Below are 26,994 nucleotides of genomic sequence, written 5' to 3'. Positions count from 1 at the left end.
TCATGAGTTCAAACCAGTCCTGCCCAAATCGCTTTGGCAAATGCTTTAGGTTGCTCTATAGATTTGTGCATTTTTTATTTATCTACATCTTGGTGTTGGTAAGCTGCTTCTGCCACAGCTGCCCTGGGGCAGACTACAAAGCTGTTTTCAAGCCATTCAGAGAAAGCCTTCATTGTTGGCTTATTAGTGTTCAACATTTAACATTTTACACAAATCAATGTACTTAATACAACATTTTTTCTCCAGATTTTTGAATGAACGGACTTAAACTGAACCAGTAGTGCCAACATGAATAAAAGTGTGATTAGTAGCCGTCATAAGTAAAAGTGGGTGTGTTGGAATAAGGTGGAGAGTAGCAAAGCCATTGACTTTGAAGTTTGACTCCCATCCAAACTTTGAAGCCTTTGTCACTATGGAATACTCATAAATAGACGCATTATGCAAGATGGATGGCTTGCCAAAGGACGCAACAATAGTTCGCACTGCTCAGAGCTCAGCCATGTCTCTACATATCTTTCCTGAAATGATGATGTCATAATCCAAGTTTTGTTAAAGCTGTTGGCGTCGCTATCCATCTGTCACTACAAAACAACAAACTTTTTCTATTCAAATCTAGTAAACTATCCTTTCACCATATCGACACATTCCTCTCATTCCATTCTCAACCCATATTATTTTCAGCCAGACTTTCAGCAATTAGGGCTGCATGGGAGCGCTAGTGTCTATCACGTCAGCTGTTAAAAGATTCATCTGTCACTCAGGCTGGATGTTGCTCTTTATGGTGGAAGGTCATTGATCAGCACAGTGCAGACAGCGGGGAGCCAATTAGGGGCCCGGACGCCATCTTGGTTGTCGTTCTCTTCTTCTTTGGCAGACAACATCTCACACACCCGTTCTGCATCATAATAACACTGTCGTTTTCACATGTTAACTGTTGGTTGCTAGCAAGATAGAAAGCCCTAGGTTGGTTAGGTTGTTGTGTGCAGGGAAAGTTTGTTAAGGCAGCGCTGGTTAGCATTTTTGTAACTCTACGAGTGCTACTCACCTTCTAGAATTAGACCTTCTTCATATTATTTTCTATTAGAGGGGGGCCCATGTGAGGCGTCTTGCTCTGGGCCCTCAAATTTCTGTCGACGGGCCTGGCATCCAAGACCATATCTACTCACTTTTTTGTGATTTTTCAATGTGCCATTTTTGTATTATGTTATGTGTAATAATCACAGTAGTACTAAATTGCGTTTACTCACTTCATGAAGTAGTTTTCAGACACCGTACTTTTATTTCTACTTTCTACTATTATACATTAGACAGTATAACAGTACTTGAGTAAAAGTTGTGATTATTCTTCCCACCTTCTCATTCAAAGTTTTTTTTTCTTATTTTTTTTTTTTTACTACTTTTTACATTTTATACACATACAGAAGACATTAAATATATAGAGTAAGGTGTATGGAATTATGTAACAAGGAAAAAAGGGTAAATAACCATCTACTACTACTACTACTACTTTTTTCCTAGCTACGTAATTCCATAAATATTACTTCATATATTTGATGTCTTCTGTGTGTATATAACATTTAGAAAGTAAAGGAAAACAAAAACAAAAAAAATCGATTGAGATGTGTGTGTGTCCAAACTTTTGACTGGTAGTGTACATTTATACTTGTATTTCTTGTGTGGAATACTTCTGTTGTTACCCATATCTGCTGAATTTCATATCAGTACCTTTATAATTATATTTACTGTGAAAAACTGACGCGTCCAATACCACATCTACCACTTGTATGTGGTTATTGTAGCGGCCCAATTTCATATCCTACAGAGAAGACTAAAAATACGAGATGTGAATACAGAGGGAGATGTAATATTTATATATAATAAAATAATCATCAGGTGTCAGTGGTGCTGAGGCTCTATGTGACGCTTCAATTTACTCCACTTCAAAGCCTCATTATGGGACCTGGGAGTACAGCAACATGTTCAAATGCTGTCAGACTGAGAACACACATAGCAGCATAACATTAATGTGGTAATCTGTTGGCTTGTTTATGAATTATTAAAGAAATTAGCTGTCAAGGTTGAAAGTATAATTTATGGGGAAGCAGCCTACATGGATGAGGGTACAAATTAATATGTATCAGTGGTTATAATATAAGAAAAATTGTTTTGAAAATGATTTTGAAGCCGAAGTAACTGAGGTCAAGCGACTGTATTATTAAAGGTGCCCTGTGTAACTTTTCTGATGGGAGGTCTCTTGTTTCCATGGAGATATTAATGCATTACGTGGATTGGTGTATGACATTTAACTTATCTCGTTTTTATTTACTACAAAAATACCTAAAAAGGAATCTCTGACTTTTGCTGTGAGCGGACTCGCCTCTAAACAGATCTGACCTGTAACTTGGCATAGTGCCGTCTTTCTTTCTTGTTTCCATGGAGAGGTTTAAAGACTTTCCAGGCAAAGCAATAACAGGATACAAATACAGTAGGTGGCAGACGCTTGACTAGACACGTTACATAGTGCATCTTCATGGTTTGTAATAATATTGGATTTATACAGCGTCGTTATTACTCAGCCGTTATTCTTTTTTGGTTTTAATAAACTGCTTCTATAGCCACAGCTGCCCTGGGGCTCACTGTTTTTAATGTGGCTGCTGATCTGTTCCAACAACCTCTCAGGCTGTAAATCCCTGTGAATCCAGAAAACACACGTCTTCAATGATTTACGAAGATATAAGTCTGGACATCAGTGAATCTCCCCGTTTTCAAATGGCCGTGATTGACAGGTGGAATAGCCAATCAGGGACATGCGTGGTCTGGAAATAATAAAGGAAAAAAATATCACAAAGGGCTGAAAAACAGTGCGTAGTTCTGTCGAATCAGCGAGCGAAGCACTAAACTGTTAATCTGAGGTGAGATAAATTTGATCTTATTTGTAAATCATAGGAAACCAATGAGTTTCACATGTGTCACTGAAAAAAAACCCCAACTAATCCAATTGCACGATCACGTTTGACTGGGCTTGAGACGCAACAGAGGACGTGAGGACCAGACTGACATCAATCTGTACAAAAAACACAGAGAGAAATCATTGTGGATTTGCGTATCTCAGACCACCGAGCGCCTTCGAGTGTCTTCCCAAGGACACAAAAACAGCATTCAGCTTGGATCAAACTGCCAACCTCCTGGTAATAAGATGACTGCTTTACATCCTTACCCACCATCACCTAAAAAAAGTACTGACTGACAGCCCGCCATCTCTGCTTTCCCGTGATAGAAGCCTGCGTGCTCCAGTAAACCAGCATTATTGGCATATACTGAACGTCAAAGTAGCTCTGCAATAAAAACACGCTTTTATTTATGTTTTCTGCTGCTGCTGTGTTCAACCGTCTGCCGTGTCTGTGGCTGCAGATATGAGCCTCGAGACGCCACTATTACCGCCTGATTCATGGGGCACACAAAATACGAAAACACAAATCAATCATACTCTGACCAACGCACCAACTTGAGCAAATGACTTGGTGCCCTTGACTGAACAAAAGCTGTACTGGTAATGATTGAAAATAGAGTTAACCTTAAAGTGGGAAGTTGGAGGTCAGCAAAGTTTGTAATCATCCAAAATATGGTGAAAGGACTGTGCAAAACGTTGAATAAGATGGAAGCGTTTGTTTGGAAGAATGTCCGTCCATTAGAGGAGCCAAAATGGTCGCCTTAGGAAATAGTTGCATGAATGAGTTTTGTGTTTTTAAAAGTCTCAGGCACAAAAGAGAGTGTTCCAGTTTGAGAAAGAGGCCTGTGAATGATGCGCTGTACCAACATTTTCTTGTCAACTACTAGCATGTTGACACTGCACTTCCTGATTATCGGGCAAGAGATGCTATTCAATATATCTGCACTGGGGCAAGAAAAAATGTGCTCAAAAGAAAAAAGTCAACAAAATGGTCTATAAAGGTACACTGTGTAACTTTTCTGGTGTCCTTTATGCAGGTGTTAGTTCTTTGCCTTGAATTTTCCACAATATGACTTTAAACTTTCAATGGAGACAAGCCAAGCCAATTTGTAGGTCAGATCTGTGGAGTAATGATGGGACAATAAACGATCATTTTGTTTATTGTGATAAAAAGGGTCGACAATAATCGTTCGTGGGACATTTTATATAATCATGATCATCTCCAACAAAGATAATCGCCATTGTATCACCAGAATGTTCCAAAAAAAACAAAAAACGTATTGCCCCGGGCCCCCAAATTTCAGTTGACGGCCCTGCTCATCCACCTGGAACTTATTCATAAGATTAAAATTGTTTTTCAAGGCAAGGTGCATTTGAGCAACACAAACACAGATTTCAATAAATGCAAGAGAGATAAGTTAATGCTATAGTACGGAACAGTCAAGACAAAGCACTGACATCTCCATAGAAACAAGCTTCAGACAAGATTAGAGATGCTAGCATAAAGACATAAAGAGAGCAAGGGGCACTACTTAAGCCGTCCAATCAGCATGCTCTGTCTGTAAACACCGCTACATGAAGATGGACATGGGTTTCTATAGCAACAAGCACATCACAACGTCAAAATAATAAAAAGTACTTAACATGTCGGCCTTGTAAACTGAAGGGTTAAATGCTTCACCTCGGCTTTTCCTGAGAAATTAGAAACCCATTCACTAAAGTGTGAGCAAAATCTGAAAGAGGATTTAAAAATAAAATCACATTAGCTGCAACACGAAGCCTGCTGCCTCATTTATTTTATTCAGAAATTGACCAAATTGTGTAAAAGCTGTCTACATTTCCAATGAAAGCGCCCTGTGTGTGTCCTCGTCCTCCCGTTACCATAGCAACAAGCCATTTCCACTGTGGTAAAACGTATTAATTACTAACATGAAAATTTAAATGTCCTATTAAAACACTTAGCCTGGAGCTGCATGGGCGTATGAGTCAGTGGAGTTTGGATCTTGTAACGGGCAATTCTTACTCATGAACTAAAATTCTACCGATTTAACACAAGCGTTTACATTTTAATTCTATTTTTACTTTTTGATACGAAAAATGTGATTATGAATGATTCTGTTATATATCTATCTTTGTATCTGTTGATGATGTTTTTACAGCACTGAAAACATGCAAAAACATACATCTTTACTGTGCTTGCATCTCCACAAACCTGACTCATTCATGGGCAGATGGAGAGCCTCATTTTGCTTGTCTCCATAGAAATGTTCCGTAATCTATAATAATCCACAGTATGTCATAAAATGTATCTAGCCCATCCTGACCTAACTTTCCATTCCATATAATCATGCAGATGACATGCCACCTCCAGAAAGTTACGCTGTGTTGCTTTAAAGCGAGCCTACTCTGCAAAATCGACTTTTCAGAGCTTTTAACCACATTATAGCTGTTTCCGTTCTCATTTCCCATCTCAGAGTTGTCTTCATGCATGTTGAGTACTGCTACCTTTGCGCTCACTGTTCTGTCCTTACTTCGTTCTCCCATTTTATTTTCTTAATCAGTGATATACGTAGGAGTCGGCGATGTCGTGTACACATTTTGGCACAAATTAAAAAATGCTACTCGCTAATGTGATCCGCAGCCATACAACAGAGCGCTCCGACAGATGCTTTGTTGCGATGACATTTACGCCGACGTCAGCTCCCATTGGATACCACAATTTTGCTATGCGGAAAATCACGTGTAGACTCACACTGTGATTTAAAATGTGCAAATTATAACATAAGTAATTAGAACAAGTAGAAATATAAGTAGAAATTGAGCATTTGATTTGAATTATTACACAAATACTTATCAAAATGCCAAAGCGTAAAGTGTTATTCAGTCTTATCCATCCAATTCAAAACTCTATATTTTTATTTGTCTTGCCTTCTTTTCGCTGTGATGTAGTGGTCACCTTGGCGTCGGGTCCCAGGGAGAGTGTGAGTGGAATGGTGCTATTGATTTTCAGCTCTGTGAACTGTGGCTTATTGCTCTGCCTGCAGTCTGACCTGTAGTTAGGCCAGTTTTGTCACTGCAGCCTCCTACAGCGGCCCATTAGAGCCACACCACTATATCATCCCACAGATATGTTTGCTCTGGAACACTATGATTTCATACACAAGTTATCAGCAGAAAATAGGTGAGTGCATTGTGTTAGTTCTGTACAATATAAGAAAAGAAAGCCTTAGTGATCTTTCTGAAGTGAACTAATAATCATTTTTGTTGTAAAAAAAAAACACTAAAACAAAAAAATATAACTGATGCGTAGGTCTAGTTCTTTCTGATCTGTACGTTTCTTAAAGCAGCAGTGCAGAAATTCTCGAGTGGAGGGTTTGTTTCCATGGAGACAAACAAGCCAGTTCTGTGGACAGGCGATTCAGCTCAAAGTAAGAATGCATGTTTTTCAAGGTACTGTTAGGCAACTAAAAATGGCACTGATTAAATGCAAAATGAGTAATTTTAATGCCATATTAGGGAACTTTCCAGGCATAGCAAGGGCATGTAGATGGAGATAAGCAAACATCCTGCATCTTCAGTGTTTGGGTGATGGTTAGTCTGCAGCTCTTGGGTCGGCATTTGTGTTATTATGAGATCCATATGGAATCAACTACCTGTGACAAACAGTTTTATTCAATCAGAGTTCTTGGATGAGAACCATGTGGAGACAACCACCTGAGACTGTATCGGATGTAGTTGTTTCTCTGTCGGTTTAACATCGGTGTGAGAGAAGGTATGAAGTGGGCGGGGCTAATAGTTCTTCTGTCATGGTTCAAAATTTGGTACAGATAGTTTAACCTATTTCTGTAAGTGGGTTATATTTTTTGTCAAATTTTTTTTTAAATTTTTTTTTTAGCTAAAATATTTTGTAGCTCCAATAATTTATTTTTGCTTTTGATATGACTCATTTTATTTTATTTATTTATTTATTTAACTTGAAAATGGTAAATAAGATGAATCCAGCTCCATTTTATTTTTGCTGAACAACCACTATACCGTCACTGTACCTCATCTAGACACTAAAAAGACAATTGTGAACCCAAACAGAATTTCAGTGCATGCACAAATGTACCAAACTGTAGCGCGCCCGCTCCACTCTCACCCTGACACGAGAACATTTCACCATTACATAACCACCATTTTTGTTGCTCTACTATTTGAGGACCACTAGCCATCTTTTCTCTGCTGACATTACGATGATAAAGCCTAAAGACGTTACACATGACAAGTGCTGACCTTTCAATCTCCCACAATTCATTGCATCAGCTATTTTTATCCCCGACAACTGGAGCTTGAAATCCTGTATCAATGGTGAGGTGCAGCCCAGCGTTATGAATCAACATCCTCCCTACAGCCAAAAGCGACTCATCTAATGCAGTTTGTATTTTATTAGGTCTTTTTCAATTTGGGAGAGCCCGAAGAAAACGCTATTTGGAGGGCAGCCATTTTGGATGTGGTCCCTGTGGAGTTTGCATGTTCTCCTTCAGTCTGGGTGGGTTTCATTTTGGTGCTCCAGTTTTCGACATCAGCGTAGAACATGCATATAGGCTAATCCTCCAGTTAAGTACCCCCCACACACAGTATTTGACCCATGTGGCACTGAATTATACCAAATCGAAACAAAGAAGACAACAAAGAAAGCCAGAGTATGCTAATAGGAGTTAGATGACCCATTAAAGGCTTAAACGATCATGCAAAATATGACTCAGGGACAGTTCACACCTTAGGGTAGTTTAAATGCCTTAACTAATAATAACATCTAATACTGTAAACAAATAGGTGTGTTAGCTTCAGTGTAGTTAGCTCCTCCAATGAGACAGATATAAGGCTTAGTTTCCTATCAGAACTAAACAAACCGCTTAGATGAGTGGCGAAACGGCTTTTCTCACTCTAAAATGTTTTGTTTAATTGAAAATATATACATTCTCCCCTTAAATAAAACCTATACATCACAGTGCGCATAGACATTTTAAAATTATTCAAATTTTCAGTCAAATTTTGATTTTTTTTTGTTCGGACTGAAACTAAATTGACAAAGCAACAATTTAGTAATTACAAACTAATTTCAAAACTAGTTGTGGTGGTGCAGTGGTGGTGCAGACAGAGATGGATACTGTGAGGTCCCCAGCTTGTTTCCCTTCTGCAGACATTGTGGGTGTCATCTATTTACTTCTGTCCACAAATTTGTCCGGTCCCGTTGAGCTTAAAAATAGGTCCAGAGCAGCGGGGAGCAGTGAGGGCTAGCAGGAGGCTAATACCAGTCTGCAGATGGACAGCCTCATGATGACACAGACTGATTGGGAGGCTGCTGGAAGGAGGAGATAGTGGGGTGGGGGTCTGGACACAAACTCGAAGGAGGTGCAGGAGCCAAAACTATCTGCTGTGCTACGTTTGAACCTGGTTAAAGTGGATTTTTCATATGTTTTTTCTTCATATATAATGCATAAGCAGCTCTCAGGGTCAACTATTTGTGTCAAACGAGGTGCGCTGTTAACATGCTAGTTGTTGTTAGCATTACTGTGACGGCAAAACTCAACTCTGAAAGCGCTTAAAAACTCATTGAGGTGCATAAGAACAAGTTTGGACCACTGCAAATTGTTTAAATGAGCTAGTTCTGTTCATGTTTTTCAGACAGTACAGTGCCATTAGTTCTACATCTATACTCAACTCGTGCCTGCTTATTTCAAAAGCAATAAAAACCGTCATAGAGTAAACCATTGGGAGTAATGCTAGCAGGTGCGGCGCTTACCTGTTCATTTTGTTTGCTAAGAACACAGACAGCTGGTAGATTAGATTTTTCCCATAACACTTAATTGTCAGTTTAAAATAGAAGATCTGATAGAAGTTGCGAGTTGCTGCACATTTAGCGTGAAAAACAAGCAAACACAGTAGCAAATGACTGTCTGGTGTATCACACTTTAGCGCACGGTGTATATTAGCTCAGTAGGTAGTAGGAGTGTTTGTCCATTGATCTGAAGGTTGGTGGTTTGAATCCCGCTCTTGACATATGGTCTTGACTGTGTGTTATATGTATTTTTTTACATTGACATGGAATTTAGGTGAAAATTATAATAAAAAAATCTATAAATCACGCTTAGACAGTTATAGTATGACCCTTTCCACCTTTGTTTTGCAATGTGCCACCTCAGTACATTTGATATGATCAGTTATCTACCCACAAAGCACAGCGGCTCTTCACTTCCTGTAACAAATCATGCGCTGCACTATAGGTCACCTGCAATAACAAAGTCACAATAACACATTTGACCTCTTCATCTGACACGCCTCAGTGCTCAGGAAGACCTTCGAAATAATATATGTCCTCCAGTCCCACCGAGCACAGCACATCTGCACTCCTCCTCATGTCTATCATCCTCCTGCATGTCTGTCCTCCTCCTGCAGGTCTGTCCTCCTTTCTCACATCGGTCCTCCTCCTGCACATCTGTCCTCCTCTCTCACATCTGTCCTTCTCCTGCAGGTCTGTCCTCCTCCTGAAGTCTGTCCTCCTCCTGCACGTCTGTCCTCCTCCTGCACATCTATCCTCCTCCTGCACGTCTGTCCTCCTCCTGAAGTCTGTCCTCCTCCTGCACGTCTGTCCTCCTCCTGAAGTCTGTCCTCCTCCTGCACGTCTGTCCTCCTCCTGCACATCTATCCTCCTCCTGCACGTCTGTCCTCCTCCTGCGTATCTGTCCTCCTACTGCACGTCTGTCCTCCTCCTGCACGTCTGTCCTCCTCCTGCACGTCTGTCCTCCTCGTCCTGCACGTCTGTCCTCCTCCTCCTGCACGTCTGTCCTCCTCCTCCTGCACGTCTGTCCTCCTCCTCCTGCACGTCTGTCCTCCTCCTCCTGCACGTCTGCCCTCCTCCTCCTGCACGTCTGTCCTCCTCCTGCACGTCTGTCCTCCTCCTGCACATCTGTACTCCTCTTCATGTCTGTTGCCAAGTCCTCTTCTTTATAGCAACTTTGGGCTTCTTCTTTTGGAAAGTAGCTAGCAAATTTGGAGAACTGCGAGTTGCTTTTTTGCTGGGCTTGTTCCCGAGTGTCACTTTCACATCATAAAGAGGTCACTTTTCTTTTTTCTATTCTGTTTCATGCTAATAGACTCAGTAATGACCATATACAGTCTACAGTAATGACTGAAATAGAAGCTGTTATTGTTTCAGAGGCATTATGAAGCTCAACAGTGCTGCCCACTTTGAAGTTGGCTCTGGCGCCCATTGATTTTTCCCATAAGCTTTTACAAAAATTCAAATATTAAAAGTTCAAAGGCATTGTGCAACTAATGTCCATAGCACTGTTGTTTTAAGTCCAAAAAGCACACTTAAACCTTTAAACTTTTTCTTATGGTCATTATTTACCACCAACTGATTAGCCCTGAGCTTTCAAACTTTTATTTTATATTTTGGAAAATCTATAGTAAAGTTAATGAGAAACTTACTTCTGGAACCAGCGGCAGGTGGTCACTGTTGCGCATATTTTTATTAGCATATTTAAATCAATGGAGCTCGCCTAATTAGCGCACACACACACACACGGAGCGTTTAACTAGCTGCTTCTATTTTGTCCTTCTTTTAGTAGGGCTCGGGTCGCTTGTTTTGAACTTTTTTTTTCAAAGGCTTGGCCGCTTGTTTCTCTCTGAAAATCTTGCAGCCTTGGATGTCTTCTCCAGTGGTTTTAACCCAGCGTAAGCAAGGGACTCTGGGTAACTATACTGGCATTAAAATAACAAACCAAGAGGAACCAAGCGCGTTTGCAGCTCCACTGGTGCGGCGTCTCCCTGGGTGAAACTATTAATATCCCCCACTCTCTGGAATAGAGTTTTCCCCAGCGAAGGCCAGACGAACAGCTGCGGTCAGGCCAGGCGTCCCCTATGTGGACCTGGCTGTCCAACTGTCTCACTGGGGCTGGATCTAGGGTTTAAGAGGGTACAGTGCAAGATGCTGTTTGGTGGGACTTAAAGGTGTGGTGCATTTAATCATAAATCATTTTTATTATTATATTTACACTATATATTACACTTTTTCTATGTAATAATATTGTTTCCTCATCAAAAACATAGCCAGAGTTGTGTTTACTCCATACAACTTCACTAGAATCATTTGGATAACGTCAGGCCAATCTCTACTGAACAAAAGTTAAGCATTTTTATGGTCAGAAATTCAAGACGTGCGCTGTTAGCATGCTAGTTGTTGTTAGCTTTAGCATGATTGCACTGAAAGTTGTGAAAAACTCTCATTAACCTGTCGCGGTGAATAATTACAATGCTATAATGATAACTTTGGATCACTGCAAAGTTACCTCTGTTTTTCACTTTTTGAAGAAAATCAGGAACAGCGCCTTTAGTCTTTCATTTATCATTGTGATTCATTATTTCTCCAACTTCAAACTCTCCTTCAACCTCTGAGTCGTCTGAGTTTTGCCTGTGTCACCATCCCCTCCCCTTCCACACACCAACGATTGTCTCCTCATCTCATGTCTTTTAATTAGTGCTCCTCTGTCATTATGTGCGCTTGTGTGGAAGTGTCCTTGTCCCGTCCTGTCTCCTCGCTCGTGTCCTCCTTCCTTTCCTTCTTCCTCCTCTTGTCTCCTAGCTCCTGTCTCCTACATCTCCAACTGTCACTTTCTCTTTTTATCCGTCCGAGTCAAGTCTCTGGTCTCTCATTAGCGTGACTCCCCTGTGGAAGCGGATAATTGGAAGGATCCTAATATTAACCGTGTTCCTTTATAGAAAAAGGCAGGAGGGCGAACTAAATGCTTTGCTAAATGGGACTAGGTTTCTGGCTATTTTAGGGTGGCCCAAAATGTTTGATGAAAATATAGAACGCAAGGTTAAAAGGTGGCTGATGCTATGTAAATATTATTGTTTAGTTTTGATGCCGGGTTTAACTGGTTGTGACATTACAGGACCCTTTTTTTCCTAGAAAAGTTTTGCTAAAACATTTTATTTTTATGTTTAGGATGTCCTAGTCTTGCCTTTGCTAATGTACTCTACCCACCCACTAACAACACACACATTTAATTGCTTTATACATCATAATATTGGTTGGACAACTACAGCGGCAACTCCTAGAAACCCAAAAGGACAATACAGTATAGCTAATGTAATCTACCCACTCACTGAACGTACACAAATCATATTGAAAGTCCTTGATATCTTGGCCTATGTCATCTTGTTCCATGGACCCAGACCTTCCCTTCCCTCACCTGGCTGGAGGGCTCGGTGTGTAGCGAGGGTGACTCCCGTCCTGCTGTACGTGGGCCTCTCTCTGTCCCTTAGTTGAGTGGCTCTGGCCCTACAGTCTTGAACTCTATCTGTAAATGGACGCACATTAGTCCTGGACACATCTGCGGCCTGTCCGTCCATGGGAGTAGATCTCTCCTTCACTGTGGTTCTCCTTGAGGTTTCTCTTTTTTCCACTGAGTTTTCTTTGCTGAGAAGGAGGGTCTAAGGACAGGGGATTTTCTGGGACAGTTCTCCATTTGCTTGTTTTCTGTTGATTCATTTGTCTGTTTCTCTTTCATTATTGATTCTTTAACTTTCTGTCGGTTAAATCAGTTCTCATGTTCAGCCCTAAGAGGCGACATTATTTTGGTCTTAAAATGTTCATATTAACCCGCTCTACATAACCCTGGTGTTTTTATTCTGCTATTTTGTCCGTAAATCAAGATATGAACATTAAGATATGTGGCTTTACAAAAATAAATTTGTAATTGAAGTGAGTCATCAGAGGTATAATGCTCCCTACAACTGAAGCATAGCCAGACTGGACTAGACTAGACTGGAATGGACAGCACTATCACGGTGTCTTAAAGGTTCTTGTCTCCGGGTGCTGGTACTGATGGTAAATAAACTTCTTGGTCTACAACAACAACAACAACAAATCCATATCTTATTTATCTGTATTTTTACTCAGATCTTTTCAGCATTTTTAGCTACATCTTTATAACCAGGTAAAGCCAAATAATAAACCTTTTGCTAATGTCATCTACTCACTGACAGTATGCACATAATCTATGCACATCGTTTGAGGTTGCAGTAAACCTGGAACTTAATCTGGATTAGACCCGGACTAAAACAGAAAAGGAGCAAACCAAGTCGGCATTTAGACTCAAAAAGACCAAAAATGCTAAATGTGAATGCACTCTATAATTCATAGCGCTTCACACTGTTTACAGAATAGGTTCTTCAAAGCTGCTTAATATGTTGTGACTCTAGTCGCTATGTTCTGATCCCATCATGTAGTTAGTTGCACAAAAAAAAGAGAAAAAAACCCTGCCAAATCCCAAAATGACTGTTAAATTTGTAACATCTTCAGATTAGAAAAGGAATTACCCAAAATACTTCCATAAATGTTACATCTCAAACTTCTTTCACAATAATCTATTTAAAATTCCTGTTCATTTTGCTGTTGTTTTTCCATCCTGTTCTGAGCCCGTCCTCCTGCTGCTCCTCGCCTCCCCTCGGTGCGTCTGACATCATGCGGTGTATATTTAGCCGGCAGATGGATTCTCCCGTGGCAGGCTGCTCACCCGGGCTTCATCCTAGGCCTCACCCGGGCCACACAAATGAACTAGAAACAATTCCGTGTTTACCCTGTCTCTTCCGATCTGCCCAGCCATCAGTTTGAGACGCCATCCATTATTCATGCACAAACACGCGTGCACGGTAGCATAGGTGTGCACGGACATGCTACACGCTAAGCTAAATGAGTCCTACGACTCTGTGTTCAGGTGCAGAGGTTAGCTGCAGATAAGAGGGCTGCTTACATTCGGCCGTGTGGTGTTGAGGTAATTGCGTGCTGCTTGGATGTCAAAGTCGTTGGATGCATTGGTAATGGAAGTGAATTGGATTTAGGCTGAATGACACTTGCAGTATACGCAGGAGGGCTATACAAAGATGCAGCATGTCCTCCTACGCTCGCTAGTGTCGCATTCAGAAGCAAGCGGGATTGATGTTGTGCTAGACTTGGCTATTTCCACTGCTATCATTCTATTTGCCTAAAAATTACCAAATTGTTGTAGCTGATTTATATACTTTTTGTCCTACAGATTGGTTTGGATGGATTCTATAAACTTCCGAATTAGAAATCTAAAAAGGACCATATGACACTGTCTCCTGATCTATGTTATAATGTTTTTTCCTCATCAAAAAACAGACCTGGAGTTGTGTTTTGTTTCATTCACACCTTTTCAACACACAAACCATGAATTCTATCCTCAAACTGAAAACACTCCAGTCTACTTCACTAGGATCATTTGGATGATTTCAGTTCTGGAATTGTCAATCTCTACTGAACAAAAGATAAAAGGAGCTGTAAAACTAGCACTTAATGACATCACCAGGTGGAACTTGCAATAACGAATGTTCATCCTACTGTGGAACATTCGTTATAGCTTTTATTGCTAAAAATATACCTTAAAAAGACATCTCAAGACTCTTACTATGAGCTAGGTTGCCTCCACGCAGATAGACACATTTAACGCTGTACTGTGGAACATTCCAAACAAAGCAAGAACATCTCCATGGAGACAAGTAGGTGCAAAACCATCCACCGTAAAACTTACATAGTGCACCTTTAAATACTGTAAATAAACTTGGTCTTGTTTTGCATCACAATAATATCAGTTTTCGAAAACCACTCTACACTCGCAACTCAACTTACCAAGACCCCGCCCTAAAAATGTTCAAACTAAACAAATTCCTGACTAAATATCCTTTCATAAATCTTGTATACTGTAGGCTAACATACAGATGTCTGGTTTTATTGCAGGTCTGACAGCGATCATTCCCAAGATGAACTTAACATGACGACACTACCACAAAAGTGTGCTCTGAAATAGTATCTGCCCCATTTATGACACTTAAACGTAGAAGCCTGTGTTGAAAGATACAGGATAGCTCAGGCATGTTGTCCTGAGAGACACGGAAATATATCTCCTGGGATAATATTTTCATGGTTTTCATTTCACAGTAAGATATTTGCCACAGGAGTGTTAAAGGGCCTGTATTACGCCATTTTCTGATCTGTGTTATGTTGTTTCCTCATCACAAACAGACCTGGAGTTGTGTTTTGTTTCATTCGCACATGTTTAACACACAAACTGCATATTTAGACTGAGTTCTTCTCTCAAATGAAAAACGCTCTGTTCCACCTTGTGATGTCATGTGGTAATACAGGAAGTGTTTCTAAACTCCACACACCTTCACTGGAATGATTTGGATCATTTCAGCTCGGGAATTGCCAGTCTCTACTAAACAAAAGGTAAAAGATAGCTGTTAACTTGAAAACTACCACTTCATGACATCACAAGGTGGAATAGAGCATTTTGAGCTTTGGAGATGTAGACAGACAAATAATAAAGTTACTCAAACATGTGTGAATGAAACAAAACACAACTCCAGGTCTGTTTTTGTTGAGGTAACAACATTATAACATGGCTTAAAATGTGCAAGAGTTAATTTTGCTGAATACAGGACCATTAAGGATTAAAATATAATTCAGACTCAAAATGTTTATTGAAATGGGCACAATTAGCAAATGACAACTGACACTTTTATTTAGGTAATCTCCTCTGCAGAGTCTATGGTGTGTTAATGTGGTACCATAACACGTCATTAAGTGATCTATACTTCTGTAAACATGTTCTGAAATTCTTTCTTCTCTTAGTTTAGCTTTTCTCATTGTAGTCTCTTTCAAATACTTGTATTCCTGGACATACTTCAATTGGCGCTGTAAACTGCAGTCTGATGTTTGAAAAGAAACTGCAAATCTTATCACAATACTTTAAAATAAAATAAAATAAAATAAAATAATAATAATAAAAAAAAATTGAAATGGCTTTTTTATTCGTCAAAAATCTAAGCAAAACAATTTTATTATTTTTTTTAAATGCAAAGTTAGTTAGAAAATTTTGTCTCTAAAAAAATGCAAAAAACGACTAAAAGTGCAGATAAAAAAAAAATACATTGCCGTAATAGAGTCTTAAAATTGTCATTGTGGTCATTTATATATTTTTCAAATGTATTTAATATCACGACCTTTCACCGCAGACTGTTATAAACTGATGTTCATTTTAAAAGTTAAAGGTTGAATTGACTTAAATTGATATTGCAACATAATCTAACTATTACCAACACTTCATCGTAAAACTAGAGCACCAAGTTGCAATTGAACCCTTCACTGCACAAGCTGCCCATGCATGCCATTCCCTCACAGCTAACCTACATTTCTGTCCCTGTTTTATGTGTGGGCTCCTGGAGGGTGGAGGTGTGGACGTGTACATACCCCGGACCCGCTCCACATGCCTGGGGTGCTGTTGTCCGCGCTCTGGCCAATCAGCGTGAAACATCAGCAGTGTGCACGCTTTGCCCAGTATTTGTTGCATGTGGTGGCAGAGCTGTGCCCGGGCGCGTGGTGAGGGGAAGGGCGTAGCTAAAAGAGGGTGATGTGGGGGAGATCAGAGTGGTGGGGGCAGGGTCTTGGTCATACAGGCAACACTTTTAGTCAGACATGCACTGGGCTGTTTAGCGGTTTACAGAGGGATCGCTGACAATATCAGTATAATCTCATAAGTATGTGGAGAATTTGTTGTTGGCAGATACAGTTTTATTGTAGAATAAAATAAAGTGGAACGAGATTTAGAAGACGAGACATTCCAGTGTAGTCCAATCCAGTCCAGTTTTCTGTTGTAGGGAGTATTATACCTCTGATGACCTGGGCCAAGATAACAAGGGCTCAGCTGGGGGTGTTAGGGTTTATTTGTTCAATATTTGTTCGTTCCAGCAAGTTCACGAAATGCACTAACCCAATCATAACATGCACAGTTGTATTAGTTGTATGTTTTTTAATATATATATTTCATTTTTCATTCTCTGTTCAGTCTGGCACACGAGGTTTACACAGCTTACAGTACAGTTTTTTTAAATAATAATTCAACAGGAACACTGAAATAAACAGCTACAGTACATCCCCTCTTGTGCTTTTTATAGTATTCCGATGACAGATAGGAGCAGATTGTGATCGGATGAGGCTTTAACGTCTCATTCATTGCCATTGTCAGGAAACTTAAATTCAATTTGGCATTTTGCTTGTAAAATTTGATTGAGTTTAGCAGAGAAAAGACAGACGGTCTGACTCATTCATTGATTTGGAGAATAGACAGTTTTTTACCGTGGGAAAGTTGAGGATTAGAGTGTACAAAAATAAACTATAAAAGGCCATGTGTTATAGTTTAGAGCAGTATCCAGGATCCACAAGAGATCGAGCAATTTTTGGTCGCTGCAGTACCTTTATGTTAGAATCCAGAGTAGCCTAAAGCCGACGATGTTAAAGCTGTGAGTGGACAAATCTTTTAGGAGTGAAGATGTTTCTCTGCTCATCCAAGCTGCTTCTTCAGTTCTGGTCAGATTACTGCTGGACACTGCCTTATATCTATCTGAAGGGAGGAGCAAACTACAATGAAACTGTAAACATCTATTGTCTCCAGTTTCAGCCTTAATGACCCTACTCAACCTTTAATGGCCCTACTATTGTTATCTTTTGTTTCTTTTGTTTGTGAATATAATAACATAATTAGAAATGACTTAAAACTGTGTCGTTATGGTGCGCTTCAGTGCAGGGGTCAGTTTCAGATGGTAAATGTATAATTTATCATCTGAAACTATAAATGTATTGACGTTTTACACAGTGTGGGAGATGTAAGGCCTATAGCAGATACACTTAAATGTGCAAATATTGCATTGATATATATCGGTCAACAAATTTATCCGTCTATCTCAACAATCAACCAATCTGCAATCACATAAATAGGAAAAACATCTTTTCTTTACTGAGTTAAAACTTCATTGTACTTCCCCATTTCAGTATTTTGCGGTTCCTTTGCAATTTGAATGTATTATTGGTCTAAAAAACCAACTACAGCCAACTTTAAGCTGACCACGCAGGACCATTGAGCCAACAATAGCATAGATATAGAAAGGGTTAACACTTATTGCATTCGTAGAGATTCTCTCTGGACCCGTGCCATAACTCTACACACTGCATCATTCTGCATGTCTTTGCAATTTTCCTATCCTCTGCAAATCCTTTATAATCTCCAACATAAAACATGGACTTCTTTTCCTCATAACCTTTTACTGTCGAACAAATAGCGTCTTATACATCCAAACAGCTGCATACGAGTTAGCCATGAATGGGTGAATCAGTGGAGCTACGTGGCTGATGCTCGCTCAGTCACTCACTATACTGGACTCGTGTACGTGCTCTCTGCCCCCAGGATTGGTTGACGTAAAGTCCCATATGGGTAGAAAGGCACGGGCAGACCTCCGTACATGTGGCTATACAATAAGGCACTAATTCAGGAGGAACAGATGGGGCCGGTGTAGCGTGATGAGAGCAATCACAGCTTATGCAATGAGGCTACATGTGGACAGGGTGAGCAAATGGGCTAATTTATGTGTTTGATTATCATGTAATGTGTTATGCAAGCGCAACAGTGTCAGAAAATGTGGGTAATAATAACGATTGCGTACTGAAAATATCCATACTCATATTAACTACAAGCTCCTAATTTTGGATGGTGAATGGAAAGAGAGCAAAATGTGGGCTGTATTTGACACAAATAAAAAAAATATTAATGGAAATGTACGCAACCTAATGCACCACACTATAACAGTAAAAATGCAACATTTTTCTCTAAAACTGGAAACTCTTATTGCTAAGTAAAGGTACAGTATGTAAGTTAAAATGCATCTACAGTAAGGATTCATGTTTATCAGAGCAACCCAACCAAACTGAAAAAAGATGCTGTTACTACATACTACAAGGTTACGTACTGTGGCTTTAAATGCACCAAACTCTACAAAAATGAAACTCTAACCCAAAGAGTAAAAAGGATAGTCAGGAATAAGAATAACACATTTTTGGACGGAAATGATAAAAAAACGTGTATTTCTACGTTGTTCGTCGTTAGTAGAGCAAGCGTTCTTTTACCACCTATAGTTGATGGTGTGGTTTTGTGTTTTTGTGTTCTTGAGCAAAACAATTAATTTCCCTACCTTTCCTGTAGTATCTGCATACAAAAGTGTATCACAGTGTCGCTAAATTGGTAGAGGGTTCTTTTATGTAAACTGACTTGAGTTTCTGACTTGTGTTCTAATCATAGACTGTATACATACATGGACATAGTTAACCTGCTAGCTGCCACATTTCAAATAGGAAGTGAGCATAGGAGCGCCTCTGGCTCCATCGATTCTGGCTCCAATTCACTTTCTATTAAAAAAATGTCATCCCTCTCTCCACAACTGCTGCGGTCAGACTCGTCATTTGGTGTTAAAATGTTCATAATGACTCACTCTACATGATCCTGAGGTTTTTATTTCACTATTTTGTCCCTAATTGAAGATATAAACATTAATAACAGACAAATCAGATGCCTTTTTGGCTCTTTCGTCGCTATGATACTCGTGGTCGGGATTTCAAATACAGAACTCAGCTCCAAACTGGCCCCTGTTTCTGCTAGAGCTTCGATGAGCTTCATTTTACTGGAGCCAAACGCTATGGGCGACGTCACTCAGTCCACTTCTTTATTCAGTCTAAGGTTTAAATGGACTCAGAAAAGTGCTTTATACGTGTGTTTCTATGTGCTATTATTTGTTGTATAATAAATGCCCTTGACTCTTACAATTAATTAATTTTCACAAACAGCACATTTCAAACTCACATAAGGCACCGTTTCATAATCTTCACCTTTTTGCCCCTCTCCCTCTGCTGCCGTTATAACAAGCACCGGAACAAATGGCTTGTTTTACAGCTAACCCTATGGTGAAAGACGTCTTCAAATTAATTGACGCTCACCCAGTGTAATTCACCTAATGAGCCCCAGACCTGCCTACAGCCAGCATTGTGTCTGTGTTCACCACTAAATTCACTTAATTATACCTTCTATCCTCTCCCCTACAGCCTTTCCTTGCTTTGTTTTGGCTCCATATGCCACTAAAACATTCAAACAGCATATTTCTAAACTGAGCCAGGAACCTGTTCAGATTGATGTGGTAGAATTTGTTTTAAAACTGTCAAAATGCAGATGTTTGACCTGGTTTATCGTTAGTATCTCTGTAATTACTGGGCCTATCTGCGTGAAAAAGCTGCCACTGTTCAAACACAAAGGTGTGATGGTTGTCAAGGGCTGAATGAGTTGGAAAAATATGTAAAAATATGGAAATTTTGTTTTAATAATAGGTTAATAACAGTCCAACAATCACATGTTAAACGGGTCCAGAAGAAGTGAAAAAAAGACAGAAATATGAACTGACAAACAAATGCAAGAATACAATTTTGGAACATGTTTGTACAGGTCTAAACTACAGGGTTAGGGGTTTTTATGCAGAGTAAGACAATATATTTTGTTTGTGGAGGAAATTATGGTACTTCAAAAACTGCAGCCTTTGCGATTTGATAATTGTGTGTGTTCAATTGAGATTAATCTTGCAGCTCTACTGTTGAAAGCAAAGCAGATTAATGAGTCTTTTTTAACTTAATCCTTAAAAAATAATGCAAAACTTCAACATATTTGGATTTGACATTTGGATATTTCTTTCGAAAACAGTAAAGATGTTAGGAAGATGAGTTACACCTCAAAATGGGGCCTATAAACCTGCAGAAAAGCTGAAAAAAGTCTCTTACCTGGTGTTTTTTGTCTTGCAGGAGGCGCAGAAGGTGATCAACCCGGCCAACGCGCAGGCAGCCACGGCACCCAAGAACCCCGACGAGAAGGAGGAGGCCCCAGCGAGCGAGGTGGGCTGGATGACCTCGGTGAAAGACTGGGCGGGCGTCATGATTTCGGCTCAGACGCTAACGGGCAGAGTACTGGTAAGTGCACACAAAGAAGAAACGCATTTAAATCGATCATTGTTGTATTTAGTCATGAGTAGCAGCGGAGGCAATAATTTAAGTGGGGAATGGTTTGGTTGTCTCGCCCAAGTTGGCATTAGGAGGTTGTAGCTGAAGTATAGCCAAGTGTTTTCTTCAGTATGGGAAGCAAAAACGACAAAATTTATGAAAGAGGGTTTTTGTTTTTTTTTTAAACTTCTATGGGGACAACAAGACAGTAATCAGTAATTGTTCATGAGAGATTTTGTCTGTTGCCCCGGGGTTTAGGGGCCCAGAATTGGACTCTCTTTCTATTAATTTGTATTAGAGGGGGGCCCATGTGAGACTTCTTGCCCCGGGCCCCCAAACTCCAATTGACGGCCCTGTTCATCCAGAATATTTTAACTAAAAGCAAAGTACAATACTATAACAGTTCTTTAAAAATTAAACTTACTCATAGGATTAAAATTATAATTTTTTCAACTTTAGTAATTATCTTGATATAATCATTAATCGTAATTATTAATCATGACACTAAATTTCAATATTGTCCCGCGCTTAATGGGGTATTAACTGTAACGCATAACAAATTTAGATTCTTTTATTGATTTGAAAATGCTATAATCGCTGAAAACAATGTAGTTACAAAGTATTTCTCACAGCTAGCCTTAAAAAAGGGTTTGAATATGGCCCAGGAGAGATCACTAAATTACTGAAACGTGCAGGGATGACACCTAAAACCTCTTCAGACATGTTTTTGATTGGGGAACTACTTTATAGATGGTAGAAAGTAAAAAAAAAAAGGTCATTCATTCTTGATTACCGATGTCTTCAGAGTCTAAAAACAGTAGCTCAGTTGGAGTGTTCGTGCTCGTATCTGAAGGTTGGTGGTTTGAATCCCACTCACGACATAAAAAGATCATTAGTAGAGCGGTCAGATCCATCCCAGCTCCCACAGATGAATACTGAAGTTTGAAGAAGAATGAATAATGCATTGTACTGGACATTTAAAAAGCAAATTTATCAGCCTTTTTTTTTTTTTTAAGTAGAGGTGTTAAAAATGTGTTGGTGAGAGTTTGATACTACACATTTAAAATACCCTAGAGTTATACTTGCTAAACATGTTTTTGTTTAGAAATTAGTGCAGTTCATGTAATTACTGAATGTTTAAAGTAGCCTAATTGCCAATTTGAGAGATGCATTTGTGACTTAATGTGCACAAATGATAGCTCCTATACGCAAAAGATACATTTAAGTGTGCTAATGTTAAAAACAGCACTGAAGTTTAGCGCACCAGAAAATACTACACCTACGTAACATGAACACTCTTCCATCACGTACATGTCATTTATTGAGCTGTTCACCTGGGTCCCGGTGGAGTCACAGTGCAGGACAATGAATTTGATCTCCCAGGCCTGACGGATGTTGAGCCCTCACTTAAAATATCAGATAGCTGTTTGGCTGGCACTGTCCTGTCCATGTACTGGGATTCTGAATGGCACTGTCCCGTCTATGTGGCGGGATCCTGAACGCGAGGAGCGCTCTAACTTACTCTACTCTGGGTCTGTCGCAGCTTTGCCTCTGATGCTGAATTGACGTCCATAGACTTTCTCTATTGTATAACACAGCTTTATGTTGTCACTGATGTGTCGTTAGCTTAGGGTGACCAGATGCCCCTATTTACCCGGGACAGTCCCCTTTGTCCAAATATTTATCCAAAACCAGTGATTTGTTCCTGTTTTATACAAGAGCTGTCCCAAGTGTCACGATTTTTTACCAATTTGATTCCCCTCAGCAGTAAAAAACGTGATATATTTTCATTTGTTTAGCTAAAATACAGAAAATCGTGCTTGAAAATGAGCTCAAGGCATAAAAAACACACTGACAGAAGTCCCTCAGATTATGTACTGACCTTGCCTGGCAAATCCACAGTGATTTCTCTCTGTATTTTTATACAGATTGGTGTCAGTCTGGTCCCTACGTGCTCTGTTGTAATCAAATTTATCTCACCTCAAATTAATAGACTTTAGTGCTTTGCTCATTAATTCTGTAGAAATCTGCAATGTTTTTCAGCCCCTGTGATTTTTTTTACTTTATTTTTTCCAATCAAACTGGCTAATTCACCCGTCAATCATGCCCAAACGTTTCACAGATGACCAGACTCACATCTTCGTATTGAACTTTGATCAAGAAAAAGGGTCTATTCTGGGTCTCAGGCAAGTACTAACCCACAGGTGAGTCGAAAATGGACAAAGTTGCGCCCTATTTTCACTATTTTATTTATACCAACCATCCCAACCCGGGTATGTCCCAGTTTTTACTTTTGAAAATCTGGTCACCCTATGTTAGCCATCAGTAGTGTATTTGCACTGAGATATGTTTAATGTTTTGTCTTGTTCTCAACACACAAAGATGTTTTACAGTTGGTGGTGCAGTTATTTACTCTTCAGCCACACTTCTTGGGTGGAGTAGTAGCTGACATGTTGACCACCACCAACACTAACACTGACACATTCAATCAGGCAAAGTTTGTGAAGTGGTTTGTCCAAAGACTCAATGTTGGGAACTGGAATCAAACCACCAACCTTTCTATTAGTGGGATAACATTTCTGCACTGAACTAACGCTGCACCTACTTTTAAATCATTGTCTGAAATATTCATTACGTTCAGTCCTATTTACCTTTTATAGCCGCCATTTTGAACACTTTGGACCATTCAGAAGTTTTATGATGATATTTTTTCGAATTGCTAATCACTATGTCAAGGGTCCAAATTTTTAATCACTATGAGATGTGAAAACTGCAGAGGTTGCACAAAAAAGACATCTTTCTCCTGGATCACTTCCTCGCAGATGTCCCTAGTTACCCGGGACAGTGACAGTTTTGAGCCCTGTGTCCCTTGTCCCAGCAGATTTATCCAGAAACATTGATTTGTCCTGGTTTTATACAAGAAATGTCCCAGGTGTCACTATTTTTGGCCAATTTGATCCTCGCCAGCAGTAAAGGAAAGATATATTGTCATTTATTTAGCTAAAATACAGAAAACGTGCTTGAAAATGACCATATGGCAAAAAATACACCGCTAGAAACCCCTGAGATTAAAAACTGACCCACGAGTGAGTTGAAAATGGAAATGTTCCGGCCTCTTTTCACAATTTTATTCACACCAACCATCCCAACCCGAGTGTGTCCCAGTTTTGAATTTTGAAAATCCTGTCACATTACGTTCACTTTTAGCAAGCGTCCACAAGTTCAGATGTTTTCAAAGTGAGGATTACGTATACTGTTTGAATTTTGTCCTTGAGAGTAGCCGTAGAACTCCTCTCAGCCTTGCTCTGTAACATCCTAACACGATTATGAGCAGTTTACCAGTGGCTAACCAGGAAATGGATTGAACAATGTAATTAGCTGGGGCTTTGGATGTAGTAAATTCTGTATAGAGTTTCCGGTCTCCCCAGCAGCTATTAGCAAATGTGCTGCTCTGGTTAAGTATATTACCAAAATGAAAAGTGCATTTTCATTAGACAAGCTCCATCAGTTTCCTGCGAAATAACAAACTGTTTCGTTATTGCTAGGCTGTGTTTGCTAAGTCTGTTCTTCATAAATTCAAAATGTTGCCAATTCTCAGTTTCTGTTACTGTAGTCGGGAAAGGACAATTTATGAACTTATCAATGTGCAGTCTTGAAAAAACGTTTTTATGAGGAATACATGCCCTTGTTAGGCCACAAAAATGAGAAACTATGGGCTGAGAAAGGCTCGCATACCTTTATTTTAATGTAATACAGTACATTTTGTCTTGCTCCAGTACAGATATATTGTAAAAGTATCTCTTATGGTCAAAATGAGATTGCTGTGTGCTTGTAATTAAAGAGCACTTTTCATTGTTGTTGTTAACATTATCGTATCCGCTCTGAAGTTGTGAAAGTTGCTAATACACAGCAATAATGTGTCCTACCACGACTATGCAGATGACACTCAGATCTATGTCTCACTGCATCCAACAGATCAGTGTGCGGAGGTAAAACAACTTTCTAAACTCAGACAAGACTCAAGTCATCATCTTTGTCCCATAGAAAGTGTGAGCAGTCTCCAGTCTCTCTCTCTAAAACCTTCAAATCAAGCTACGGTAGAAATCTAGTGGTAATAATGGACTCAGACTCAGCCACATCAAATCAATAACATCTGCAGCTTTTTACCACCTAAAAAACATTGTAAGGTTTTATTCTGCACTCTTCTCTTTTAATGTTTATTTTGCAATGTTTTTCTTAGTTTTCTGAAGCACTTTAAAATACTGTGTGTACGAAATGTGCTACAGAAATAGAAAACCTGAAATTGAGGCATAAGTTTGAACCACTGCAATCACTTTAAAATGAACTAGTTCCGTTTTTTTATTCTCAAAACAAAGTCCAGTACAAGACTAACGCTGAACCACTTATTTGGGTTATATAACTTGTTTTTGCTCACTATGTTTGTCCTGATGAAAGACTGTTGTAGATAATTGCCTGGATGTTTACCTGACTTTGCCTTCTCCCGTCTCGCTGACCTCAAACTCGTCCCTCTCTTTGGGCTTCCTGTCTGACTCTTGTCATAAATTAATAAGCAGCGTCTGTCCTTGAGTGACTGAGAGCTCTCATCACTTTGTCACCGCTCTGGCCAAGTCCGGGTCCATGTTTAGCCCCTTCATTTGAACTCAGCTCCCTACTCAACTTACTATAACACAAACAGGAACGACTTAAAGGTGAACGATGTAACATTTCTGGTGGAGGTTTGCTTGTATCCATGGAGATGTGATTTAGTTGTGTTCTGGTTTAGGAAAACACACCAAATCTGTTGTGGTTGTTTATTTTCTGAACACAAGGGCTACTGTAGGCCGTAACCCACGACAAAACAAGAGCAAAACAACAAGACTTCCTTCACATCAAGTTGTCGCCATAGCAACCAAGTGTCACATACAAAAGCATTAACATTAACAACAATACATGAACATTTACAAGAACAACAAAAGGTGTCACACCTGAGCTAAACACAAAATATCAGCTCATTACAGTATTTACACACAGGTGATGCCAGCAGGCCAAGTTACAAGTCAGATCTGTGATGAGGCAACCTTGTTTTCTATCAGATCCATGTTTTTCAATGTATATTTTTACAGTTGTACGCCTGTAATTGAATAAATGCAAGGCAGATAACTTTAATGCCATACTGTGGGACATTCCAGGCAAAGAACTAACATGAAAAAGTAAAGTTATTTAGTAGACATTTAAAGATACAATGAGGAATGTTGAAAGGATAAACAGGATGCATTTGTTGTTTTATTTGGTCTATTTTTATGTCTTTTTTTATGGAAGTTCACCATTGTGGGACAAATGAAGGTTCTGTTGTCTTCTCTGGCAGGTGAAGTGGGAATGTGGAGGGGAACTTTGAGAAAATATCTACTTTTCAAATGTATGCTTGTGGTGAAGGAGAAGAGGAGATGGAGAGGATGAGGTGGCTGATACCTCTGCTGCTGAGGTGGAGATGGAGTAGATGAGTATTTGTATGTTTCAGATCCCTGCTTATAGTTGATATTTTATGACTTTTGTTCATTCAGAAGATATATTTTTTGGTGAATTGTTAATTGCTATGACAACAGTGCTAGTTTTTCATCCCTCTTAAACTCATGGATAGTGGAAATAGACAGATGAAGGATGAAGGAAGAGGGAAAATGAGATGTGATTTGGTTGAGAGGTTAAGATAGTAAAAATTGGCTGATATTACGCTTCAATGCATCGAACAGAAAACCAAAATCATAGAGAGATAGTAGAGTCATCCAGATCTCTCCCTGTAGTCTGAAGATGGCGGTTGGTTGGTGTGAGCAGCTGAGCGTGGAGACAGGTCCGGTTCTTTCACAGTGGCGGAGGAGAGGAGGATTCCTGAAGGGAGCTGTCAGTTTATTAAATGACTTTGTGTTTCATGGCTCTCCCACTCACTCGGATCCTTTGGCACGGACACAGGCCTAGTACTTTCATCCACACAGCCCTACAGATCTGCCTCAGTACGCACACCCAGGGAGGCCCAAACAGATAAACATACTATTTTGGAAGGAGAAATGGGGAAGTTGACTTTAATGCTTGCTACATGTATTTGAATTTTTAC

The 26,994-nt window shown here is 39.6% G+C and overlaps 1 protein-coding gene across 18 annotated transcripts in view; it reads left to right on the top strand.

The window, feature by feature from the left end:
* Nucleotides 1-26,994, top strand: part of kcnma1a (potassium large conductance calcium-activated channel, subfamily M, alpha member 1a) — a 293,601-nt gene that overhangs the window by 51,834 nt on the left and 214,773 nt on the right. For all 18 annotated transcript variants that reach the window (XR_008648957.1, XM_033979262.2, XM_055227007.1 and 15 more), the window contains exon 2: nt 20,694-20,858. Coding sequence is in view for 17 of the 18 variants with exons in the window: in XM_033979262.2 (XP_033835153.1) it covers nt 20,694-20,858 (165 nt within the window). In the remaining variant the exon portion in view is untranslated. The remainder of the gene's footprint in view (nt 1-20,693; nt 20,859-26,994) is intronic.

Source organism: Periophthalmus magnuspinnatus, chromosome 15 (assembly GCF_009829125.3).
Source record: "Periophthalmus magnuspinnatus isolate fPerMag1 chromosome 15, fPerMag1.2.pri, whole genome shotgun sequence".
NCBI lineage: Eukaryota > Metazoa > Chordata > Actinopteri > Gobiiformes > Gobiidae > Periophthalmus > Periophthalmus magnuspinnatus.
The sequence above is the reverse complement of the archived record's forward strand: the minus strand, read 5'-3'. Positions and strand labels throughout refer to the sequence as shown.